General features: G+C 42.6%; 1 protein-coding gene across 11 annotated transcripts in view; it reads right to left on the reverse strand.

The window, feature by feature from the left end:
- The window catches only part of MPDZ (multiple PDZ domain crumbs cell polarity complex component), a 139,353-nt gene that overhangs the window by 21,386 nt on the left and 99,838 nt on the right, over positions 1-18,129 (reverse strand). For all 11 annotated transcript variants that reach the window (XM_074994892.1, XM_074994898.1, XM_074994899.1 and 8 more), the window contains 8 exons: positions 10,946-11,111; positions 7,277-7,473; positions 4,859-4,950; positions 4,461-4,545; positions 4,051-4,131; positions 2,207-2,299; positions 2,031-2,105; positions 677-866 (listed from right to left, as the gene is read on the reverse strand). In XM_074994892.1, the coding sequence (XP_074850993.1) occupies positions 677-866; positions 2,031-2,105; positions 2,207-2,299; positions 4,051-4,131; positions 4,461-4,545; positions 4,859-4,950; positions 7,277-7,473; positions 10,946-11,111 (979 nt within the window). The remainder of the gene's footprint in view (positions 1-676; positions 867-2,030; positions 2,106-2,206; positions 2,300-4,050; positions 4,132-4,460; positions 4,546-4,858; positions 4,951-7,276; positions 7,474-10,945; positions 11,112-18,129) is intronic.

The following is an 18,129-nucleotide window of genomic DNA, read 5'->3' on the forward strand; positions in this document are numbered from 1 at the left end:
AATCCCTGAGAGATGTTTATCTATGACCAGAGAAGAGGATTAGGAATGAGAACTTCTGGGTTTTTATTTCCACCTATACCACTGATGTGCTGGATTACTCAGAACCAAATCATTTACCAAAATTTTCAACTTGTCTAAAATTTGGAACCTAAACCTTAAATAAATAAAGGGACCTGAGTTTCAAAGGTTCCACCTTAATCAGCTGGAGGAAAACTTGAACAACAAACATTTACATCAAGATATGCAACCATTTTCATTGTACCCACATAGGGCAAGGTTGTTTTACTCAGATCATGGCCTAGGCTGATGGTGCTGCATTGACCACTGCCAAAGGAAGTACGCAACTATCCAACTATTTCTTGAAACACGGGGGGAAAACCCTGGGATGGACCTAGATACTTTTCTCTGCCCTCCTCCCTTTGCATCTGGGCAATGTGGAGACAGAGCAAGATTGTAGCCGTCCTGCTGCCTCCCTGCTCCACTTACATTACCAACCTTAGGGTGTTAGAAGGAAGCAATTTCTGCACTCATCAATGGGCAGGAAAGCACTTGTGACAGGTCTAAAAGCAGAGGTGCAAGAAACTGAAAGAAGGCTTTTTGAAGACATTGCTAAGGCTCTTTATTTTTCATCACTTCACTCCACTGTTAGCTCTAGAGACAACAAAATGGTTCTTACTTTTAATAGTCTCTGGTTCTGGTGACCCAGAAGATGGAACCATCAGTGGCTGCTGGACGTTCTTCCCCTCGCCTGTGGTAGCACTGCAAAGTAGTGGTGGCGATGTTTGAAGAGCTATCTGACTATCCTGTTCAACTGAGTTGATTGTGAGCTTCACTGTGGTCTTTGACTTCTTCAGGAGGCTGATAAACTTTTAAATAATAAAGAGAACAGCCAACAATGCAATCATATCACACCTGTTGTTCTTGGGAATGGGAATAAAGATGACTGAGGTACTGTGGGTTAGATCATTACCTGGTATAAACCAAATTAGCTCAACTAACTTTAGTGAAACAACATTAACATCTACAGAGGATGTGGCACGTAATCTGTGTTAGCTCCCTGGATGCTACACTATACATTAATAATTGTTGGGAAAAAAATCAGAAAACTAGAAGTAAGCACTAATATTGGTACAAAACCTAATACAGCTCCAACTGAAGTAAATGCAAAAACTGACTCCAACAGGAGTAGGAGCAGGCCATTCAATGGCATTAATAAAATGCTTGATTTGGTAGAAAAACATAGTACAACTAGTTATGGAGCAGACAGAGGAGATGTTGGACAGGAAAGGAAGACAAGTGCAAGCACAAGGCCTGGTTTTGTGAGGCTGTAAGGCCTAGTGGGTCTCAAATGCAGGTCTGCAGAAATGCCAGTCTGCAAACTTCTCCATGCTGCTGTACTGTACCAGCTGTACTCATGCTCAATTACCCACAATTCACTGAGAACACAAGATCTTAAGGGGTATGACGAGTAGCAGCTTCATGGCTCCTGATCGGCTCTTCACCCTATGTAACAAAAAGTGGGATTCCAAGAAGCATCCAGATAACAGTGCAGATCTCCTGTAGCTGCTAGGACCATTCTAGCTCCCTGTTCTCGAACTCCAGGCTTCAGTTGGGGTTGCGGGGAGGGAGAAGAATTCTACTCAGCTTTGTTTCATCAAACAATTGGTTAACTCAGAAACAATTCAACAATGCCTTTTAGGGGCACCAAAACATGAAACAGAAAAAGCTCAGGTTGAGTTTGCAGAGATGTAAATTGAGGAGGGATGGGAGGGGAGACATACCAAGTGAGTTAAATTTTATCTGAAAGCCATAGAGCCACCAAAGTTGAAACCCCAAAAAAGTTGAAACCCAAAAATACCATTTTTGCTGTCACTTTCCAGAGTGTCACACAGTTTAATGATTTGTTCCCAGGAATTACACTTTCACAGTGAGAGTTATCTGTTACTTAAAACACATCTGTGTCAATGCAGCTTTAGAGGAGTCTGGATTTGCTTCATACAACTGCTATAGTCCTTAGACTTCATAAGTACCTTTTCTACAGGATAGCCCACAACTGCTTCATCATCCACTGCAAGGATCTGATCCCCAACTCTGATCCGTCCATCCTGGGAAATAATATTGACCAAAATAACATTAATGCAGGATTTTAATTCCTCCCAGGCTTACCATCCTATTTCCTACATGGACGGTCATTTACAATTCTCACCTTTGCAGCTGCACCATGATCAGTTAAGCTTTTAATAACGACTCCATTAAGAGTATCATCCTCACTGATGGCAATTCCCAGTCCCCCTTGATCCTGTGGGTGGAAACGTATAATCAATAAGGTACAAAATCAAAGTTGAACTACACTCGTTCATGTGCCCCTACTGATGATTGTAGACCTCACAGAAGTTTGAGAGTTTCATGAAGTCTCAAAGCTTAAAAAAAAATTGCAAAGGACTCAGAGAATCTGAATTAGCAATCTTTTATGAATTAAAAAAGCAAAACACGTTCTCCTTCCTTCCTCTGGTAAGTACATATTCAGAGATCAGTTTGCTCCTTTATTCCCAAAGATACATGATTTTTGGCAGCAAAGTATATGTTATCCCAAGTTATAAATAATCAGGAATCCTGTGGCATCTTAAAAACTGACCAATTTATTTGAGTAGGAGCTTTCATAGGGGTAGGGATAGCTCAGCAGTTTGAGCATTGGCCTGCTAAACCCAGGGTTGTGAATTCAATCCTTCAGGAGGCCATTTAGGATTAGGGCAAACAGATGTCAGGGATGGTGCTTGGCCCTGCTAAGAGGGCAGGGGACGGGACTAGATAACCTCCCAAGGTCCCTTCCAGCTCTAGGAAATGTGTATCTCCATTATAAAATAAAATTAAAAAAAAATGCAGCTGATGAAGTGGGCTCCAGCTCACAAAAGCTTATGCCCAAACAAACTGGTAAATCTTTAAGATGCCACAGGATTACTCATTCGACACACAAACACAGAGACATCCCCCTGAAATGTGATTCCTAACACTGCTGTCATTAGGATTAGGTGCTTATGGTTTGCTTAATTAGTTACATGAAGCAACTTAATCAGTGATTTCAAGTGCACACTCACAAAGTCCTAACCAAATTCTGCTCTGTGCTTTCCATAGGTGACACATTGGGGTGGGGTGTTGGCACAGGAGGCCACATATACCTCCCCCGCAGTGTTACCCTCCCTGCTCTCACTTTAGATGCCCCACCACTTCCAATGAGCGAAGGGGCATCCTGCCTCTCCCCTGAAGTAGCGTGGCCCAAGAGCAGCGTGCACTTCCTAGCCTGGGCTACTCTCAGGCTGCTCCAGTGGCAGTGGGTAAAAATGCCCACAAAAACTACAAGAAATGACACAGTGATTCCATAGGAAGAAGCGGGTGGGGGCAGAGCAAGGCAGGGCATGAGGATTGTGCGCGCCGCGCCCCCCCCCTCCCCCGCCAGCTAGAATCCCCATACTAGGCACCTTTGGTGCTCTCAATCCAAACAGCTTTAGTTACGTCAAACAAATTCATAGGAGTAAGACAGTAGAACCCCAATATATACCATGGAAGTTCCACCGCACTCAGCTTTCCAGTGCAGCCCAGCTGACCTTCCAACATCTGTCTCCTGATTCCCTTGCCTATCTTTTCTTTATTGCACTGAGACCTCCACAATCCCCAGAAGCTTCTGTCTTGACTTATCTGACTTAAACACTTGTACTCCAGTGGAGCTTCTGTGCTAGGCCCTTATTACTGTTTATCGAAAACTTTGCATCTCATTACTCTGTTCTTCCTGAGAAGGGAAATGTAGCTCTGCGACACACTAGATTTCAATTATGTGTGAAGTTCAGCTGAGATGCTGAAGAGATTCTGGGCCCAAAAGCTGGTTTAGGAAGAGTTTTTAGGCCACCTGCCCACAGAATAAAATTGACAGTGGCCTGCCTCGCCCTCCAAGGGAAGGGACAATCCCTCTACTCCCACACGGACATAATCACAGGAGATGAATCTTGTGACAATAAACTTGCATTGTTACTAATGTAGTTGAAAATGTATAATTACCTTGGGGAGTTCCACATGCAGAATATTCTTATACGTATTGAAGTCTAGAGCAGTAACACAATTTGTAGCATTTGGTTCACCCTGAGACAGGAAGACAATAGAGCAATGTACTAATGTATTTTAAAAACAGGCATTTGGTATATCGTTTAAAACTGAAAATGCATATGTAGAGATGCTCCCTTCAAGCCAATTTTACACTGATATATCTTCAATGACTTTCTTGGAGCTCTACTTTATAGACATGGATGTGCGTGAAAACAGAGCAGAATGAGGACCAAAGTGTTCAACAGCTATGCTAAAAGTCCCATTTGGTTTTCCACTAGGACTTTTTTCAAATTAAAATATGACAGTATTTTCTACCAAAAAAGCTGTTAATTAGCTAAAATATACTCAAGTGATGTTTAGTTTACCTCTTGATTTTGAGGAGACTCTGAGTGGGAAGGTTCCACTGATCCCCCAGGGCAAACAGCCATCTGATTCACTGCATCTTTATTTCTGGAATATATTAAAATATATATGTGTTGAAGCATCACTGGATTTCTTTTCACAAGTTCAATTTTGATATCTACTTATTTTGTTTCATTTTTAGCAGTCATGATGCAGATAAAATAAAAAGTTAAAACATAAAATGCAAAACTTCTGAAGTCCAAATATTGAACTTAAAGTAGTACATCTCAGCAAATTTACATGAGTGATAAAAATGTGACATTGGGAATACATTATACAAGACAAAACACAAACCCCTGAAATTAATTTTTAAACATGCTAAAGATTATTATGTCTAGGAAAGACATTAAACACAGCTTACCTGATAAAGATGATTTTTACTTTAGATGGTGCACATTTGATTATTGAAGAAGCATTCTGATGTGTTCTTCCATGTAGAATTTGTCCATTGATCTATATGAAGGAGAATGGCAAATGCAGCACTAAATGTTAATTTCCTTATATTTTAATCAGCTGACCTGATACACACACACACACACACACACACACACCAACTTCTTTCACCATCACTTGCCAAGCATTTTCAAAATTTATTTTGTGATGTATAGTACTTTGTCTTCATTCCTCCTGTAGCAGCTCTACCCAGCAGAACACTCTTCCCAACTGCAGGTCTGGCCCTTGACTGTGTGCTGAAAATGTCCTTCTCTAGGATACAACAGCTTGCCTTTAGGCATATCATTTATTTCCATTTGTCACTGATCACCTCATGACTCAGTGAATGTAACAGAGTCATAGAAAAAAGGCTATCAGTTATAAGGCCAAATAAATGAGCTGCCTCTATCCAACCAAAGTTATTATTTTTCACTGACTCAAAACTGTGCCAAAAACTAGACAAACAAAGGTTCCCACACTGAGGCATTGAGGCTGGATCATCAAATCATTTATGCACATATGTGTGGCTTTAATTGCTTCAGTAGTCTCACTGATGCTTGAGGGAATTCTCATGTCAGGAAAGTTACTCCTGTGTGTTTGCACAAGCACTCATTTGCTCAGACAATGTAGTTTACAAGCAACATCTGCAGGTGCAATCTCAAAAGCTGCAGTGCACACTTAAGACTTCTTGAAGCATTTTATGTAAGGTTTTGAAGGAGACTTTGGGGCATGAGGGGAAGGAAGGAATTACAAGCTCAGAACAAGTGGCATAGAAGAAGATACACAGACAAGCCGGGGAAGACAGGAGAGGGGGATTGTTAGTCAGAGTTCTGGAGGAGCAAAATGAGCGAGAAAATCATTAGAAAGGGCATACTGGGGCCATCTAGCTAAGTATCCTGCCTTCCAACAGCAGCAAGTGCAATGTGCTAAATAAAGGCTGAATGAACAGAACAGGCAATCATCATGCGATCCATCCCAGGTTCTGAAAAACAGAGGCTAGGGACAACAGCCACTGGTGCACCTATCCACAATGCATTTATCTAGTGCTTTTTTAAACCATGTTACAGTCTGGGCCTTCACAAAACTAGTGGGGCAGGACAGCCATCAGTGTCCACTTAGCACTGTGATGAATGTTGGAAAGCACTCAGCTTCTGTACAATCATGTCCTGTATTAAAAGACCTTTTGATTGATTTTGAAAAAGTCCTTTTGTAGTGAAAACTGCACTTCTGCAGCCACTATGTGAATATCCTCATCTTGGTGGATTGCCACAGCCATGAATCCCATAACTCTTTTGCTGGTCTGCAAGTGCTCATTTCTGCATCAGCTTATTCAAAACTGGCACAGTGCGTCTCAGGAGGTGCTGAGCCACCTTCTTTCCCTTCCTTCTCCCCTGGCATTCCCCTTTGCATAGGCCCCACTGCACAGCTGAGGAGGAGGAGATGGCTTGGCCAGGTCTGCGCAACAAACTCCATATCCCCTAAGCCAAACAGAATAGGAGTGCAAAAGTTATGAAAACAAGTGCTATCTATTAAACTGAGGCAGTATTTTTTTTAAAAAATTCTTATACTTCAGACAAAAAACCAATGTGGTTTACAATGAGGATCCTGCCTGTGCAATGAGAGTCCTGATATCACTGATTACATATGAAAGCAGCCTGATTGTACATCATCAAAGCCCAGGACAGAAATACAGCTGTTTTCTCGTTTTTTTTTTCCCTTTACATTTCGTGTATCAGAGGTATAAACAGTACATACAGTAAAAGCTTTATCTGGGGATGCTTCGTAATAAAATGTGCTGGTTATTAGAGCTGGGGCTGGCAGCTGGCTCCCTCAGCCCCACCAGCCCAGGCAACGGGCAAACAGCCCTGCTCTATGCCCCTCATCTAGCTGGGAAGCTGGCCCCACAGCAGCAGGACCTTGACTCTGGAGCAGCCAGCCCCAGCCAGAACACTGGTCCAGTGCCCACCAGCTGGGCATGCCGGTTATCTGAGTGCTAGATAAGTGGGCTTTTACTGTATATATTTTACAGCCAACAGAACTAGGACTAGACTAGACTGTAGTAATCAACAGAAACTAGCAGAACAGCCTCAGAAGGACTAACACATACTGAAGCTGTTTTCTTCACTTCCTGTATACCAAACTTCAGGCAATACTGGTCTGATTGAAGACAAAAATTCCCAACCTCAATCAATATGCACACACCATGAAAATATATGATTTCAGATAAATTATTTTGGTATTCCAAGTCAACACAGTTAACCAGAAGACTGTATATTGTGCCAAGAATGTGCTCTACTGCCTTTATGGTCATCTTGTTTTGTCTCAAGCACACTTGCTAGAAACATACCTCTAGTAACTCATCTGCAATCTGTAACCTGCCATCTTTTCCAGCTGCTCCATTTGCATCAATTCCTACTATGAAGACACTCATCCTGGACCGGTCTTTATTGCCAGCAAGGCTGAGACCCAAACCGGTCCTTCCTTTTTCTAGCTCTATCATGTGCAGGTCCCCTGGTAGATGTCCATAACGTTGTGTGATTTTTTCTAAATGCAAAGAACAGAACAGATGTGGGCATACAGGTTTGCATTCATAGAACACTTAACAAGTCATCTAGGTAATGAGCTTCACTATTCAACAGGCACTATCCAACATCAGAAGTCCTGCAGGACTAAACCAACATGAACCAGTCCCTTTTTACGTTAAAACAACATAATTCATAGCAATGCTTCCCGTTGCGTGGAGACTGGGTTTAATATGAACCTTTTAAGTTCTCTTTTCTGGATTTCTTCCCTGATACCAAAAAAATAAAACAGCTTACACATGGACATATGGCTCATGAGACAACTGGGAGTATCTGCAAGATCTACGCCCAGACCAGAAGCTTAACTGTGTAGACTTCCACCCAGGTCATGATCTTGACTTGCTGGGAATGGAGACCATATCTGAGACTTTGTGGAAAGGCTGCTTAAGTCATGTTTTGCTCTGACATATACTCCATGTTGTTCACTGATAAAGAAACTGACAGATAAGGCTGAGCACTTCATCCTAAATGGGGGGGGGGGGAAAGGGGAAATACGATAGGGGTCTACGAAATAAAAAGATGGATGAGGCATTTCTAGGACTACCAACAGAAATATCCAAAACACAAGTTCTACAGTAATGGGGAAATGTGACTAGAAAGACAGTTGTTTAAAAAAAATGTTCAAAAATTCTTAGAGCATACTGGGAATAACTTCTTCTTGCAGAAGTTGGAAGAAGTAACCAGACAGCAACCATGGCTGACTTGTTTCTGATTAAAAAGAGATCAATTGGTTGCAACATTGAAGCTGGAAAACAATTTGGACAACAGTGAACATGGACTGATAAAATTAATGCAACAAAATAACAAGAGCAGCTGCATAAGGGCTTTAACAAATTCAGAGAATTGGTATGTGATGTTCAAGGGGAATTAAAACTAAGAGAAAAAGAAGTTCAGGAGAGCTGGCAGTTTTTCCCAGAGATAGTATCAAAGACACAAGCACAAACTTTTCCAATGTGAAAGAAAGACAGACAGAATAGTACAAGGCCAACATCAGGAGCTTTTCAAGAATCTGAAAATAAAAATGGAATCCAGAAAAAGAGGAAATGTGTAAATCCTTAGCCATTTTTCCCAAAAGAATGCCACAAGGATACAGGGACAAAAACCAGCAAAATTAAATCCACAAAATGTATATACATAAAATGTAAGAGGGCCTAAAAACATTAAAAGAGAAAAAGAAAGGACAGTGCACATCCATTACTTAGCAGGGAAGAAGAGTTGCTTCATGACAAGTTTGTTTCATTCTTCATTAAAGAGGTTAATTATGGCCAGATATTTATTGCTATTAACATTAACAGAAAGAAAGAGAAGGAACACAAGGTTGAATGAGGGAAAAAAAGACAGTTACCTGTTTCGTAACCAGTGTTCGTAAAGATGTGTTGCTCAGGCCCATTCCAAGTTAGGCATTTGTGCTCACCACATCCAGCAGTGACAGTAGTTTTTTCTTAAGCAGTATATATAGGGGAGCAGTTCTGGAACTCAAACAGCACTGTGCTCTCCCCTTACCTCAGTTTCTTCTTCCTGGAAACTCCAACAGTGGGGAAAGGAGGCAAGTTGTGGAATGGACATAAGCAACACATCTCAAAGAACAGGTAAACTGTCTTTTCTTCAAGCGATTGATCATCTCCACTCCACATTAAGTGACACCAAGCAGTACCCAGGGAAGTAGGGAGGAGTTCATGGCTGTGTTGACTGCCGCACAGTTCTGCTGAACACGGCATGCTCTCTGACTTGCTGAGTACTGGCATAGAGAGAGAAATATGTGGAGTGAAGACCTCATCATGGCTCTACAGATGCCCCAGACTGGCATGTGCACCAGGAGGGCCACTGACAAAGCCTGAGCCCTGCTTGATTGGACTCAGATGTTTAGCAGCAGAGGGACCTTTGCCAATTTGTAGCAGATCCAAAAGCAAGAGCTGATTCAGTTTGAAATCCACTGCACAGACACCAGCAGGCCTTTCATTCTATCAGTCACAGACAGTTTTGTCTGGTGGTGAACAGGTTCATGAAAGTTAACTGCCACCTCTAGAAGATCACGCAGGCCACTTCCCTTTGAAGCGAACACTTGTGGTAAGAAGAGACGTTCCTGCTGAGGTGATATGCTGTCGATTCCTGGGAGATGACTGGCCTTCAGATGGAGACTGTGACTGATGCAGAAATCTCAGAGGAGGAGTGCACTCTGGCACAGAGTCAACAACTGTGTCTGTCCCTGGCTGTTGATGTAGAACATTGAGGATGTGTTGTTCATAAGGACTTGCACCTCCTTGCCCAATATGTGCAGCGGGAAGACCTCACAGTCCAGATGAACCACTCAGAGCTCCTTGATATTTATGTGGCATCTCACAGCCTCCAGGAGTCCATATTCCCTGGCTCCACAGCTCCCCAAGCTGCATGCTTGAGCTGAGATTCAAGGCATCCAACACCAGCTCAATGGAGTAGCAAGAATGTCGAATGTGATTCCCTCCAGAACATTTTCTGGAGAAGTCCACCACTGCAAGGTGGTAAGTACTTGAGGGCGAACCTTACAACCTTGTCTTAGTGGTACCGGGAGTAAGTAAACATGAGCCTTTGCTGGAGCCGCCACATGTGGAGCCATATGTCCCAACTGGCAGAGGCAGATCCCCACACCTTGGCAGTGGTCAAGAGAAACTTAGAAACCTCTGATATGAGGACCCTGTCAAAGCTTCAAATCTGTCTAGCAAGAGGAATGCTCTCATAGAAGGTTGAATTAAGTACCACCCCAAGTAATTCTATCCTTTGAACAGGCCCTAACGTGGACATTTTGTCATTAACTAGGAGCCCCCAGAACCTGCAGCAAGTGAGGCTGAGGTCAGAAATTAGGAAAACTTTCTAATTATAAGGACAGTTAAACACTGGGGATAGGCTTCTAAGGGAGATCATGGAATTCTTATCAGGTTCTTAAGATCAGCTTAGGACAAACACAGATGTGAGTGTCCCCCACTACAGATGGTCTAGGTAGTTTCGTTACTCACTTAGTTTGTGGGAATAAACTAGGTGACCTCTTTAGGTCCCTTCCAATACTTCCAGGATTTCTAACCCCCTCATTTTTTTTCTAAAAGCACCAGTCTCCCTGTCTGCCTATTCACTCCCTAATTTTAACTGCAGGTGCAATTACATTAAAATAAAAGGTGTATATGCTATTGCCATGGGTAACATACACTGCATTGAAATTATTATAGTAGTTCATTATGCACAGGGCACATTTACTAGAATTAGCACTGAAACTGAATGCAGAGAATGAGGGCAAATGATTTTGTATGTCAAGAATGTGCAGCTGTCCAAGCAAAAGTGAAAGCTGAAAGAAACATTTTATACCCATATTATCCAATAGATGAAAATGAAGGGGTTCACCTTGAACTCCAACTGCCTCCACATCTTTGCTATTTCAGTGCTGAGCATCACAAAAATAAACTTACTCCAGCTGTAACCAAACTCATCATCATCATCTTCCATGTCCTCTTCGGTTTTGCTGGAAGAGGATTGCGCAATTTCACAGCTCATTCCTGAAAACATTGAAGGAGGGGGCAGAGGCAAGTTACTAAACGAAGTCTTTTCTGGTTCTGAATCTGACTGACTGGATGCCTGTGGAGAACAAGAAAAATGCAGAGGCTAAGTATATGCAAACTCCTGAGCAGGGCAACCTAGGCCATAAAAATATCAAAACAGCAGCGACAATAGCTTTGAAATTTTGATACAAAGCAAAAGGAATTCTAAACAAAGCACACGGCACAAACACACATCAGGAGACAAAAAGAACACCAGGCAAGGAAGAGTAAGACTGAAAAAATATATTTAAGCAGACAGAACTGAAATTAGAAGCCCAATTCACAGTGACGTTTTATGTGCTGCTTTATGCCAGACAAACAACTGTGTGAAAACAGAAGTGATTTTTAATATCAAATTTGCACAAATTTTCTTTTTATATCTAAAAGAAGAGAGACATTAAATTTCTTCTGCTATAAATCTGTAACTATGTGAACAAGGGAGAGATAGAGGAATGGTAGCTTTGAAGAATATTGTTAAAAGAATAACTATTTAGTTGAAATTAAATTGTAGAAAGAGCTAATTTAAAAAAAAATAAATTCCTGTGAAGAACAAGAATATCTTCCTGTGAATCCCTAGCAGATTTTCTATATAGCATATGTCAAAAAGGGAGTAAAAACCACTTAAAATTCATATTCCTTAATCTGAGAAATGAAGTTGCAGAACACTACCTCAACATGAGGTTAGAGGAGTTCCAGAAATGCAGTAAGCACTTCCTGTATTTTTAAGCAAACATAACTGAAATTAGAAGCCTAATTCAGTAAAGTTTTATGTGTTGCTTTATGCCTGGGAAACAACTTTTTGTGAGAACTGAAAAGACTGGAAGCCATATAAACTCACATTAATACAGGTATTTGTTTTGTGGAAGGACATGAACCAGCTGGTGGTAGACTCTCCATCCAGAGAGGTTTATAAAGCCAGCCTTGACAAAAGCCCTAGCTGGGATGTTTTAGCTGGGAATGGTCCTGCTTTGAACAGGGGTGGAACTAGATGACCTCCTGAAGCCTCTTTCAACTCCAATCTTCTATGGTTATGCCTCGCTATATGTAAATGTATAAACTCTTCATCTGTTTAAGCAGATTCTGATGTGAAAGCAGATGAATGCTCAAAGTCTTCTCTGTAAGCAAAGAGTAAAACAATGTCCTAACACACAAATATAAAACCATTCAGGGCCAAATTCTGTCTTCCGAAGTCACCGGAAGTTATGCATACATTTCTGAGGACAGAAGCTACCCCCGGCCCCACCAACTCCGCTTTTTTTTTAAAAAAAACACAAACAAAGACATTTGTTCTCTGAATTGGGCCTCCTACAATATTTTGATTCATGACATACTGAAAAGCAACCATCTGACAACACACAACACCTTCTGGCTGCCCATGTGGCTCTGATCACAACCAAGCGTTTATTTACAATGGCAGTAAATGTACAGCAGTATCACTTTCAATGTAGCAGGCACATTTAGAAGGAATATCAGTATTTTCTGAAATTGCCACAGGCCACGACAAGCAAGCATAAACACACAGCACAAGAAGTACGTGTGATACAATCATAAGTTACCGTATCTTTCACATGGAGACAAATCTTAAATGGTGTGGGGGCAAAAGGGTTAGTTGGGGAACAAAGGAAGGCAACCCTAACAGGATTCTGCATATCCTACAGCAACAAAAAACAGCAATCCATATGTTACAGAACTTTTGACATTATGCAACATTAGCAATGTGCACAAATGTACAAATACGTAAGTGACAAGTGTATTTTATAAAATGCAGTAAATTCACATATTTTAAAGTGGATACAGTTGTTCACATGACCTAGTAAAGCCTACTCAACAAGGCAACTGAGAATCAAAGCCTGATCATTTTCTCCATAAAAACCTGGCAGGAATAGCAAAAAGCTATCCTTGGAAATCTGGTTGCAGAGCAGGTAGCTGTGACTTTTCTGATATTGGTAATAACATTAGTTTTTTCGCATTTAATTATATGCAACATGAAATTTCTTTATCTTTATAGCTTCTTTAGAAATTGTAAGCAACTACCTTTGCCATGCTTCCATTCTCCTTACCTACAAACTATAACTGTGTGCGTACAGATTTCAAAAACATACGTATACAACCTTTTTCAGACAGTCCATACTCTTTATACCTCTGGACATTTTGTTAATAGATTAGGGGAAACATATAAAAGTTGAGAAAGCCTGGGTTTAAAGCTGTATTCTTCCCCTTATGCATAAGCAGCTACAAGCGACTGTACAAAATCAGAGCTCCATGCATGCAGCTAGATTTGGCCTGAAATCAGGGATCCAGTAAAGGTCTAATCTCTTCCCGCAGATGCATAAGCTGCAACAGCTACAAACATGAAGAAGAGAAGAATCTAACTTGTTTAGATTTCAAAAAAAATGTTGGCACACTTCTAGTGATACAGTACAAATGTCCCCAAAAACTTAAAAAGTTCCCCCATTTTAAAATACAGGATCCTGGCATACTGTTCATGGCAAAAATAAAGTTGGGAATTCCTAACTGCATACATAATAAGAATGGGCTGACATACAAACAACTGATCACAAAATACCTTTGTGCTTGAGAAAAGCCATTTCCTATTAAGCTGAGATTTTCAAAAAGTTACCAAACTCCTGTAGGGGGCTCTCAATACCTCAGTTTTAGCAGTTATGATTACAAAGTGGCATTTGTACAATGCTTACACGTGCTCTTTTTTAATCAGAGAATTTCCATCCTCACCTGCACTGTACCACAGAGAAGGGAAACACAAGTGACACTGAAGTACATAAATAGCATTTGGTGAACCAGTCATCCATACTTGTTACTGTTGAACTGAGGTGACTCAGCAATTGCATTAGTGCTGCTGAAGGTAGCAGGCCCATAGAAAAGGTTGTACTGCCTGAAAGGCAGCTAAATAGAAAACAAAAAGGAACAGTTTCCCAGGGGAGCTGGGAGCCAGGCTGCCACCTATTTCCCAGCTTCTCTCCACTTGCACAACATTTGAGTTATGCGGGGTTGCCCAGGAATGCAATCTACATGTAACTCAGGGGTCAATTTTATAGTGCAACAAAACAAAAAGTATACATGCTGTACTGCCTAGCACAAATTTAACTTGTAAACATGAGAAATGGCAGAGCTCCGTGTTACCTGTCAGCTCTGATTTTGAGGAACCAGAGCATAACTACCGGTCAGCCCTGTGCTCTTGGGGAAAACAATCTCCTTACCCTGACCTCTGTTGTGACCAACAGAACAAAACACTGAAACTGGCAGGGACAGCCACACCCAAATCCCACCAACAAGGGTGACTGGATTAGGGCAACACCGTTAGACTCATAGTACCCTAAGCCTGGAAGGGACCTCAGGAGGTCATCTAGTCCAGCCCTGTGCGTGAAGCAGAATTAATCCTAACTAAATCATCCCAGCCAGGACTTTGCCAAGCCGGGACTTAAAAATGTCTAGGCATGGAGATTCCAGCACTTCTCTAAGTAACACATTCCAGTGCTTCACCTGGTGAAAGTTTTTCCTAATATCCAAACTACCCCTCTCCTTCTGTAAGTTCAGACCATTGCTCCTTGGTCTGCCATCCATCACTAGCCTCATCTGCATTGAAGACAGAACAGAAAGAAATCTCCATTAGCGTACTGAATGGAGAACAGCTTTTCCAAACAGGAACCACACTGATCTATGGGATACTGAAAGCAGAAAAGCACTGGTTGATGGAAAATATCTGCTCCACATATGAATGAACCCAGGCCTGGTCAAACACAAATGAGTCATTATCAAACCAATTCTAGTAATGGATCCTACTGATATTCAAAATACTGAAACTGCCTAGTTGCATTGTGAGCTCTTGCAAGGGACATCACCCATAGTCAGGCATCTATTGTCTCGCCTCTGTTTACCCATAATCAAATCCAGTGTTTTTGAACTATTGTCCTGACACTTGCTCAGGAAACTGTTTTGATGCCTGGATGTAAACTCTACATCCGCTCCACTGAGACTTCACCATCTCTGCCTGACTGTGCTGGGGGTTCTGCTTGTCTCCTGTCCTCTGGACCGCCAGCTACAGTCACCATCTGGGAACCCTGATCAGTGAAAGCTCCAGGGAGTGGTGAGTTCTCTCTGTCTCTAGGCACAGTCTCCTGACACTACCTTATGTAATCAGTTATATGGTTTGCTAGCCCTAACCACTGTAGTCGGTTTTAATTTAGATTTAATATTGTAACTGTTAACTACACATTTACTACCCTGAAATAAATAACTTTCATTGTTAAACTGGCTGCTTCTCTCTTCCTCTCTGGCTCACTCTTCCTCAGGGTATGTGTTTTGGCTTCCCCATTCGCTCTGCAACAATATTTCTTGTACCTGTGCTAAAGATCCCTGTAGTGCCCAAAAATCCTGTGGAGTTTTCCCATTGAGTGGGTTACTAGTAGTATGCTTGTGCTGTGAAAGTGGGGTTTGGGAAGGGGTTTGAACCGGGATGGCGTATGAGGGTAGCTGCTAAAGGTGCTGTTTAACCCAGCCATTGAGTCCCAAGGGCACATAAGGGCCACAGCTTGGCAATTCTGTGCAACCCAGCCCACTGAGTACAGAGACATGTAAGGGGTCAGCTTGTAAGTGCTTGTGTGTGTGTGTGTGTGTGTGTGCGCGCGCACGCGCGTGCAAGCAGAATAGCTGCACTGGGAGGGAAATGGCAGAAGTAAAGCTCCTTTGGAACACTAATAACACAAGCAGCACACTGATAGAATTACTCCCCTCCCCTCATAACCTGAATAAATGAGCATACCCCCGAGTGATGGGCAAATCTGGTAACAATTGTACTGTACAGTTAGTGGTTTTCTGCTTAATTACCTACATCAGATTATAAAAGAAAATACAGTTTGAGTATGGGCATTAAGGCTGTGTCTTATGATACTTGCACAGCACTCGATAATGGTGCTCACGTACAAAAGCTTTAGTAACAGACTTTGTTTGCCCTTCATTATGGGGAATACCCATTGTCTGGAAAATTCCATAATCGAGCATTGCCTATATCCCAAGGTTGCCAGATTAAAGAGGTTCAAGTTTATTTTATTGCCACTATTGTATATAGCAGGGGAGAGGAAACTTTTTTTGGGCAGGGGGCCACTGACCCTCTGAGAAACAGAAAAAAAACGTCCCCTCGAATCCCTTCAGGTATCAGCCCCACATGCCAGGGGGTCCAGCTAGTAGATTTTGTGGGCTTCCCTACACTCTGGGGTGGGGCCATAAATGAGGGAGTCTATGTGTGGGAGGGGGCTGCTGGGTAGTGGGTTGGGGGTGTCAGGACCAGGGTGTCCAGGCTGGAGGGGAACGAAGGAGCAGGCTGGGACTGTGGGGTCTGAGTGAGAGGGAGGGTGCAGGAATTGGCTCAGGGATGGGTGGCAGGGATGGGAAGGGGTGTGGGATCTGGGTGAGAGAGGGTACAGGAGCTCCCCACCCCTTCCACTCCTCCAAGGGGCTCCCCTTCTCCACCTCCCAGAGGCACTCCCTTATTTTAACAAGTGGCTGAAGGAGTCCCTGCTGCAGCCACCCAAGATGGGGAAAGGCTCCTGCATTCTCCCCATAGCCTGCTGTCTGGGGTGGCTCGGGGCAGCAAACATTCAAGGTGGGAAGGGTCCTGCCTTTTCCTGCTGTTGTCTGACAGTGAGCAGAGAAGCAGTTCAACTAGTAAGCGCTCACACCACTGCCACCCAAACAGGGAGTGCAGAAGCAACTCCAGCACATATGGTGCTGCCACCCGCTCCTTCCCCATGAAAATAACTTCTATTTGCATATGCAATTCAGATCGCATATTGTCTTGTAAATATTATTTGCAAAATCAATGTTCCTAGTTAACCATCATATTTGCCACCTGCTTAAGAGTTTAAACTACCTTGACAGAGAGTAGTATAGATTTTGTGCACCAAAAAAATCAAGCGCTACTACAGTTTAAACACCCTGGTCCAGGACACTCTGGGTGGGTAACATCTCCTGTCCTGCAGGATGAATGTTGCTGGTCCAAAGAACCCCAGTCACAGAGGCTGCCAATGGCTGGGAACTCAACCAGTCTTAAAGAAAGGCAGCCCTGCTGAATGGGAGCAGACCTGCCGACGGCCTGGGCAAGATTCCTCAGTGACCGGGGGGTGCAGAGCGACCACCCCTGGAAGAGGGAGCGCTGGTGGCCAGAGTCTGGTGGTGGAGCCACCAACAACCCTGGGTACTGGGGTGGGGAGCCCCCTAGGCTAGGGCACAGAGCTGCTCCAGGCCTAGGGTGAAGAGCTACCAGAGGCAAGAGGCTCTGATGGTTGGTGTGGGGTAGCCCAAAGTGGCCTGTCCTCCCCTAGTCCAGCAAACTCCTTCCTTTGGGACGGCTCTGGTCCTGAGGGTGCTAGGCCAGGGAGATCCAACTTGTCTTAATGTAGAAAATAAATCCCCAACTACTCACATTTATGCCTCAAATATTGCTGAAATAATGATATATCAAACTCCAAGACAGTGGCTGCCCTGACTTTTACCCCATGCCACTGGTTGAAGTTATTGAGGCTGTGCAAGAGGTAAGTCAGGGCACTATTCAGGGAAATACCTTTCATTTCATATAATTTTTAAATAGACCCTGTTGCTGACAATATCATTGTGTGGTAAAGCACACTTGTAGATAATACAACTGAAGGAACCACAAGTCAAAGTATTTAACTACTTGAACAAAGAATTAAAACAAAAATAGATACGGATGAAGCAATGCAATGTGGCCCAAGATCTACCAACTGAGATGTGCACCTCTTATTTAGAAATAGAGCAGAGTCATTACGTATCAGAGAAGTGATACGTAAGTGCTTGAACGGAGAACTACTGAATTTGTTTCCAGCAGAAAACATAGCCCATTCATATCATCTGGGCCACACACTAATCTCAGGGCCTCTCCACGTACAGTACGTTGAAGAATAAACAGAGGAAAATCTGACCTTTCTGAAGCAGTAATTTTTAGTAAATGTGCTGTCATGCCATATTAAAGATGGTTATTGTCTGCATGCAGCTGGCTGTCTGGATGAGTACACATGAAT

Source organism: Carettochelys insculpta, chromosome 5 (genome assembly GCF_033958435.1).
Source record: "Carettochelys insculpta isolate YL-2023 chromosome 5, ASM3395843v1, whole genome shotgun sequence".
Taxonomy (NCBI): domain Eukaryota; kingdom Metazoa; phylum Chordata; order Testudines; family Carettochelyidae; genus Carettochelys; species Carettochelys insculpta.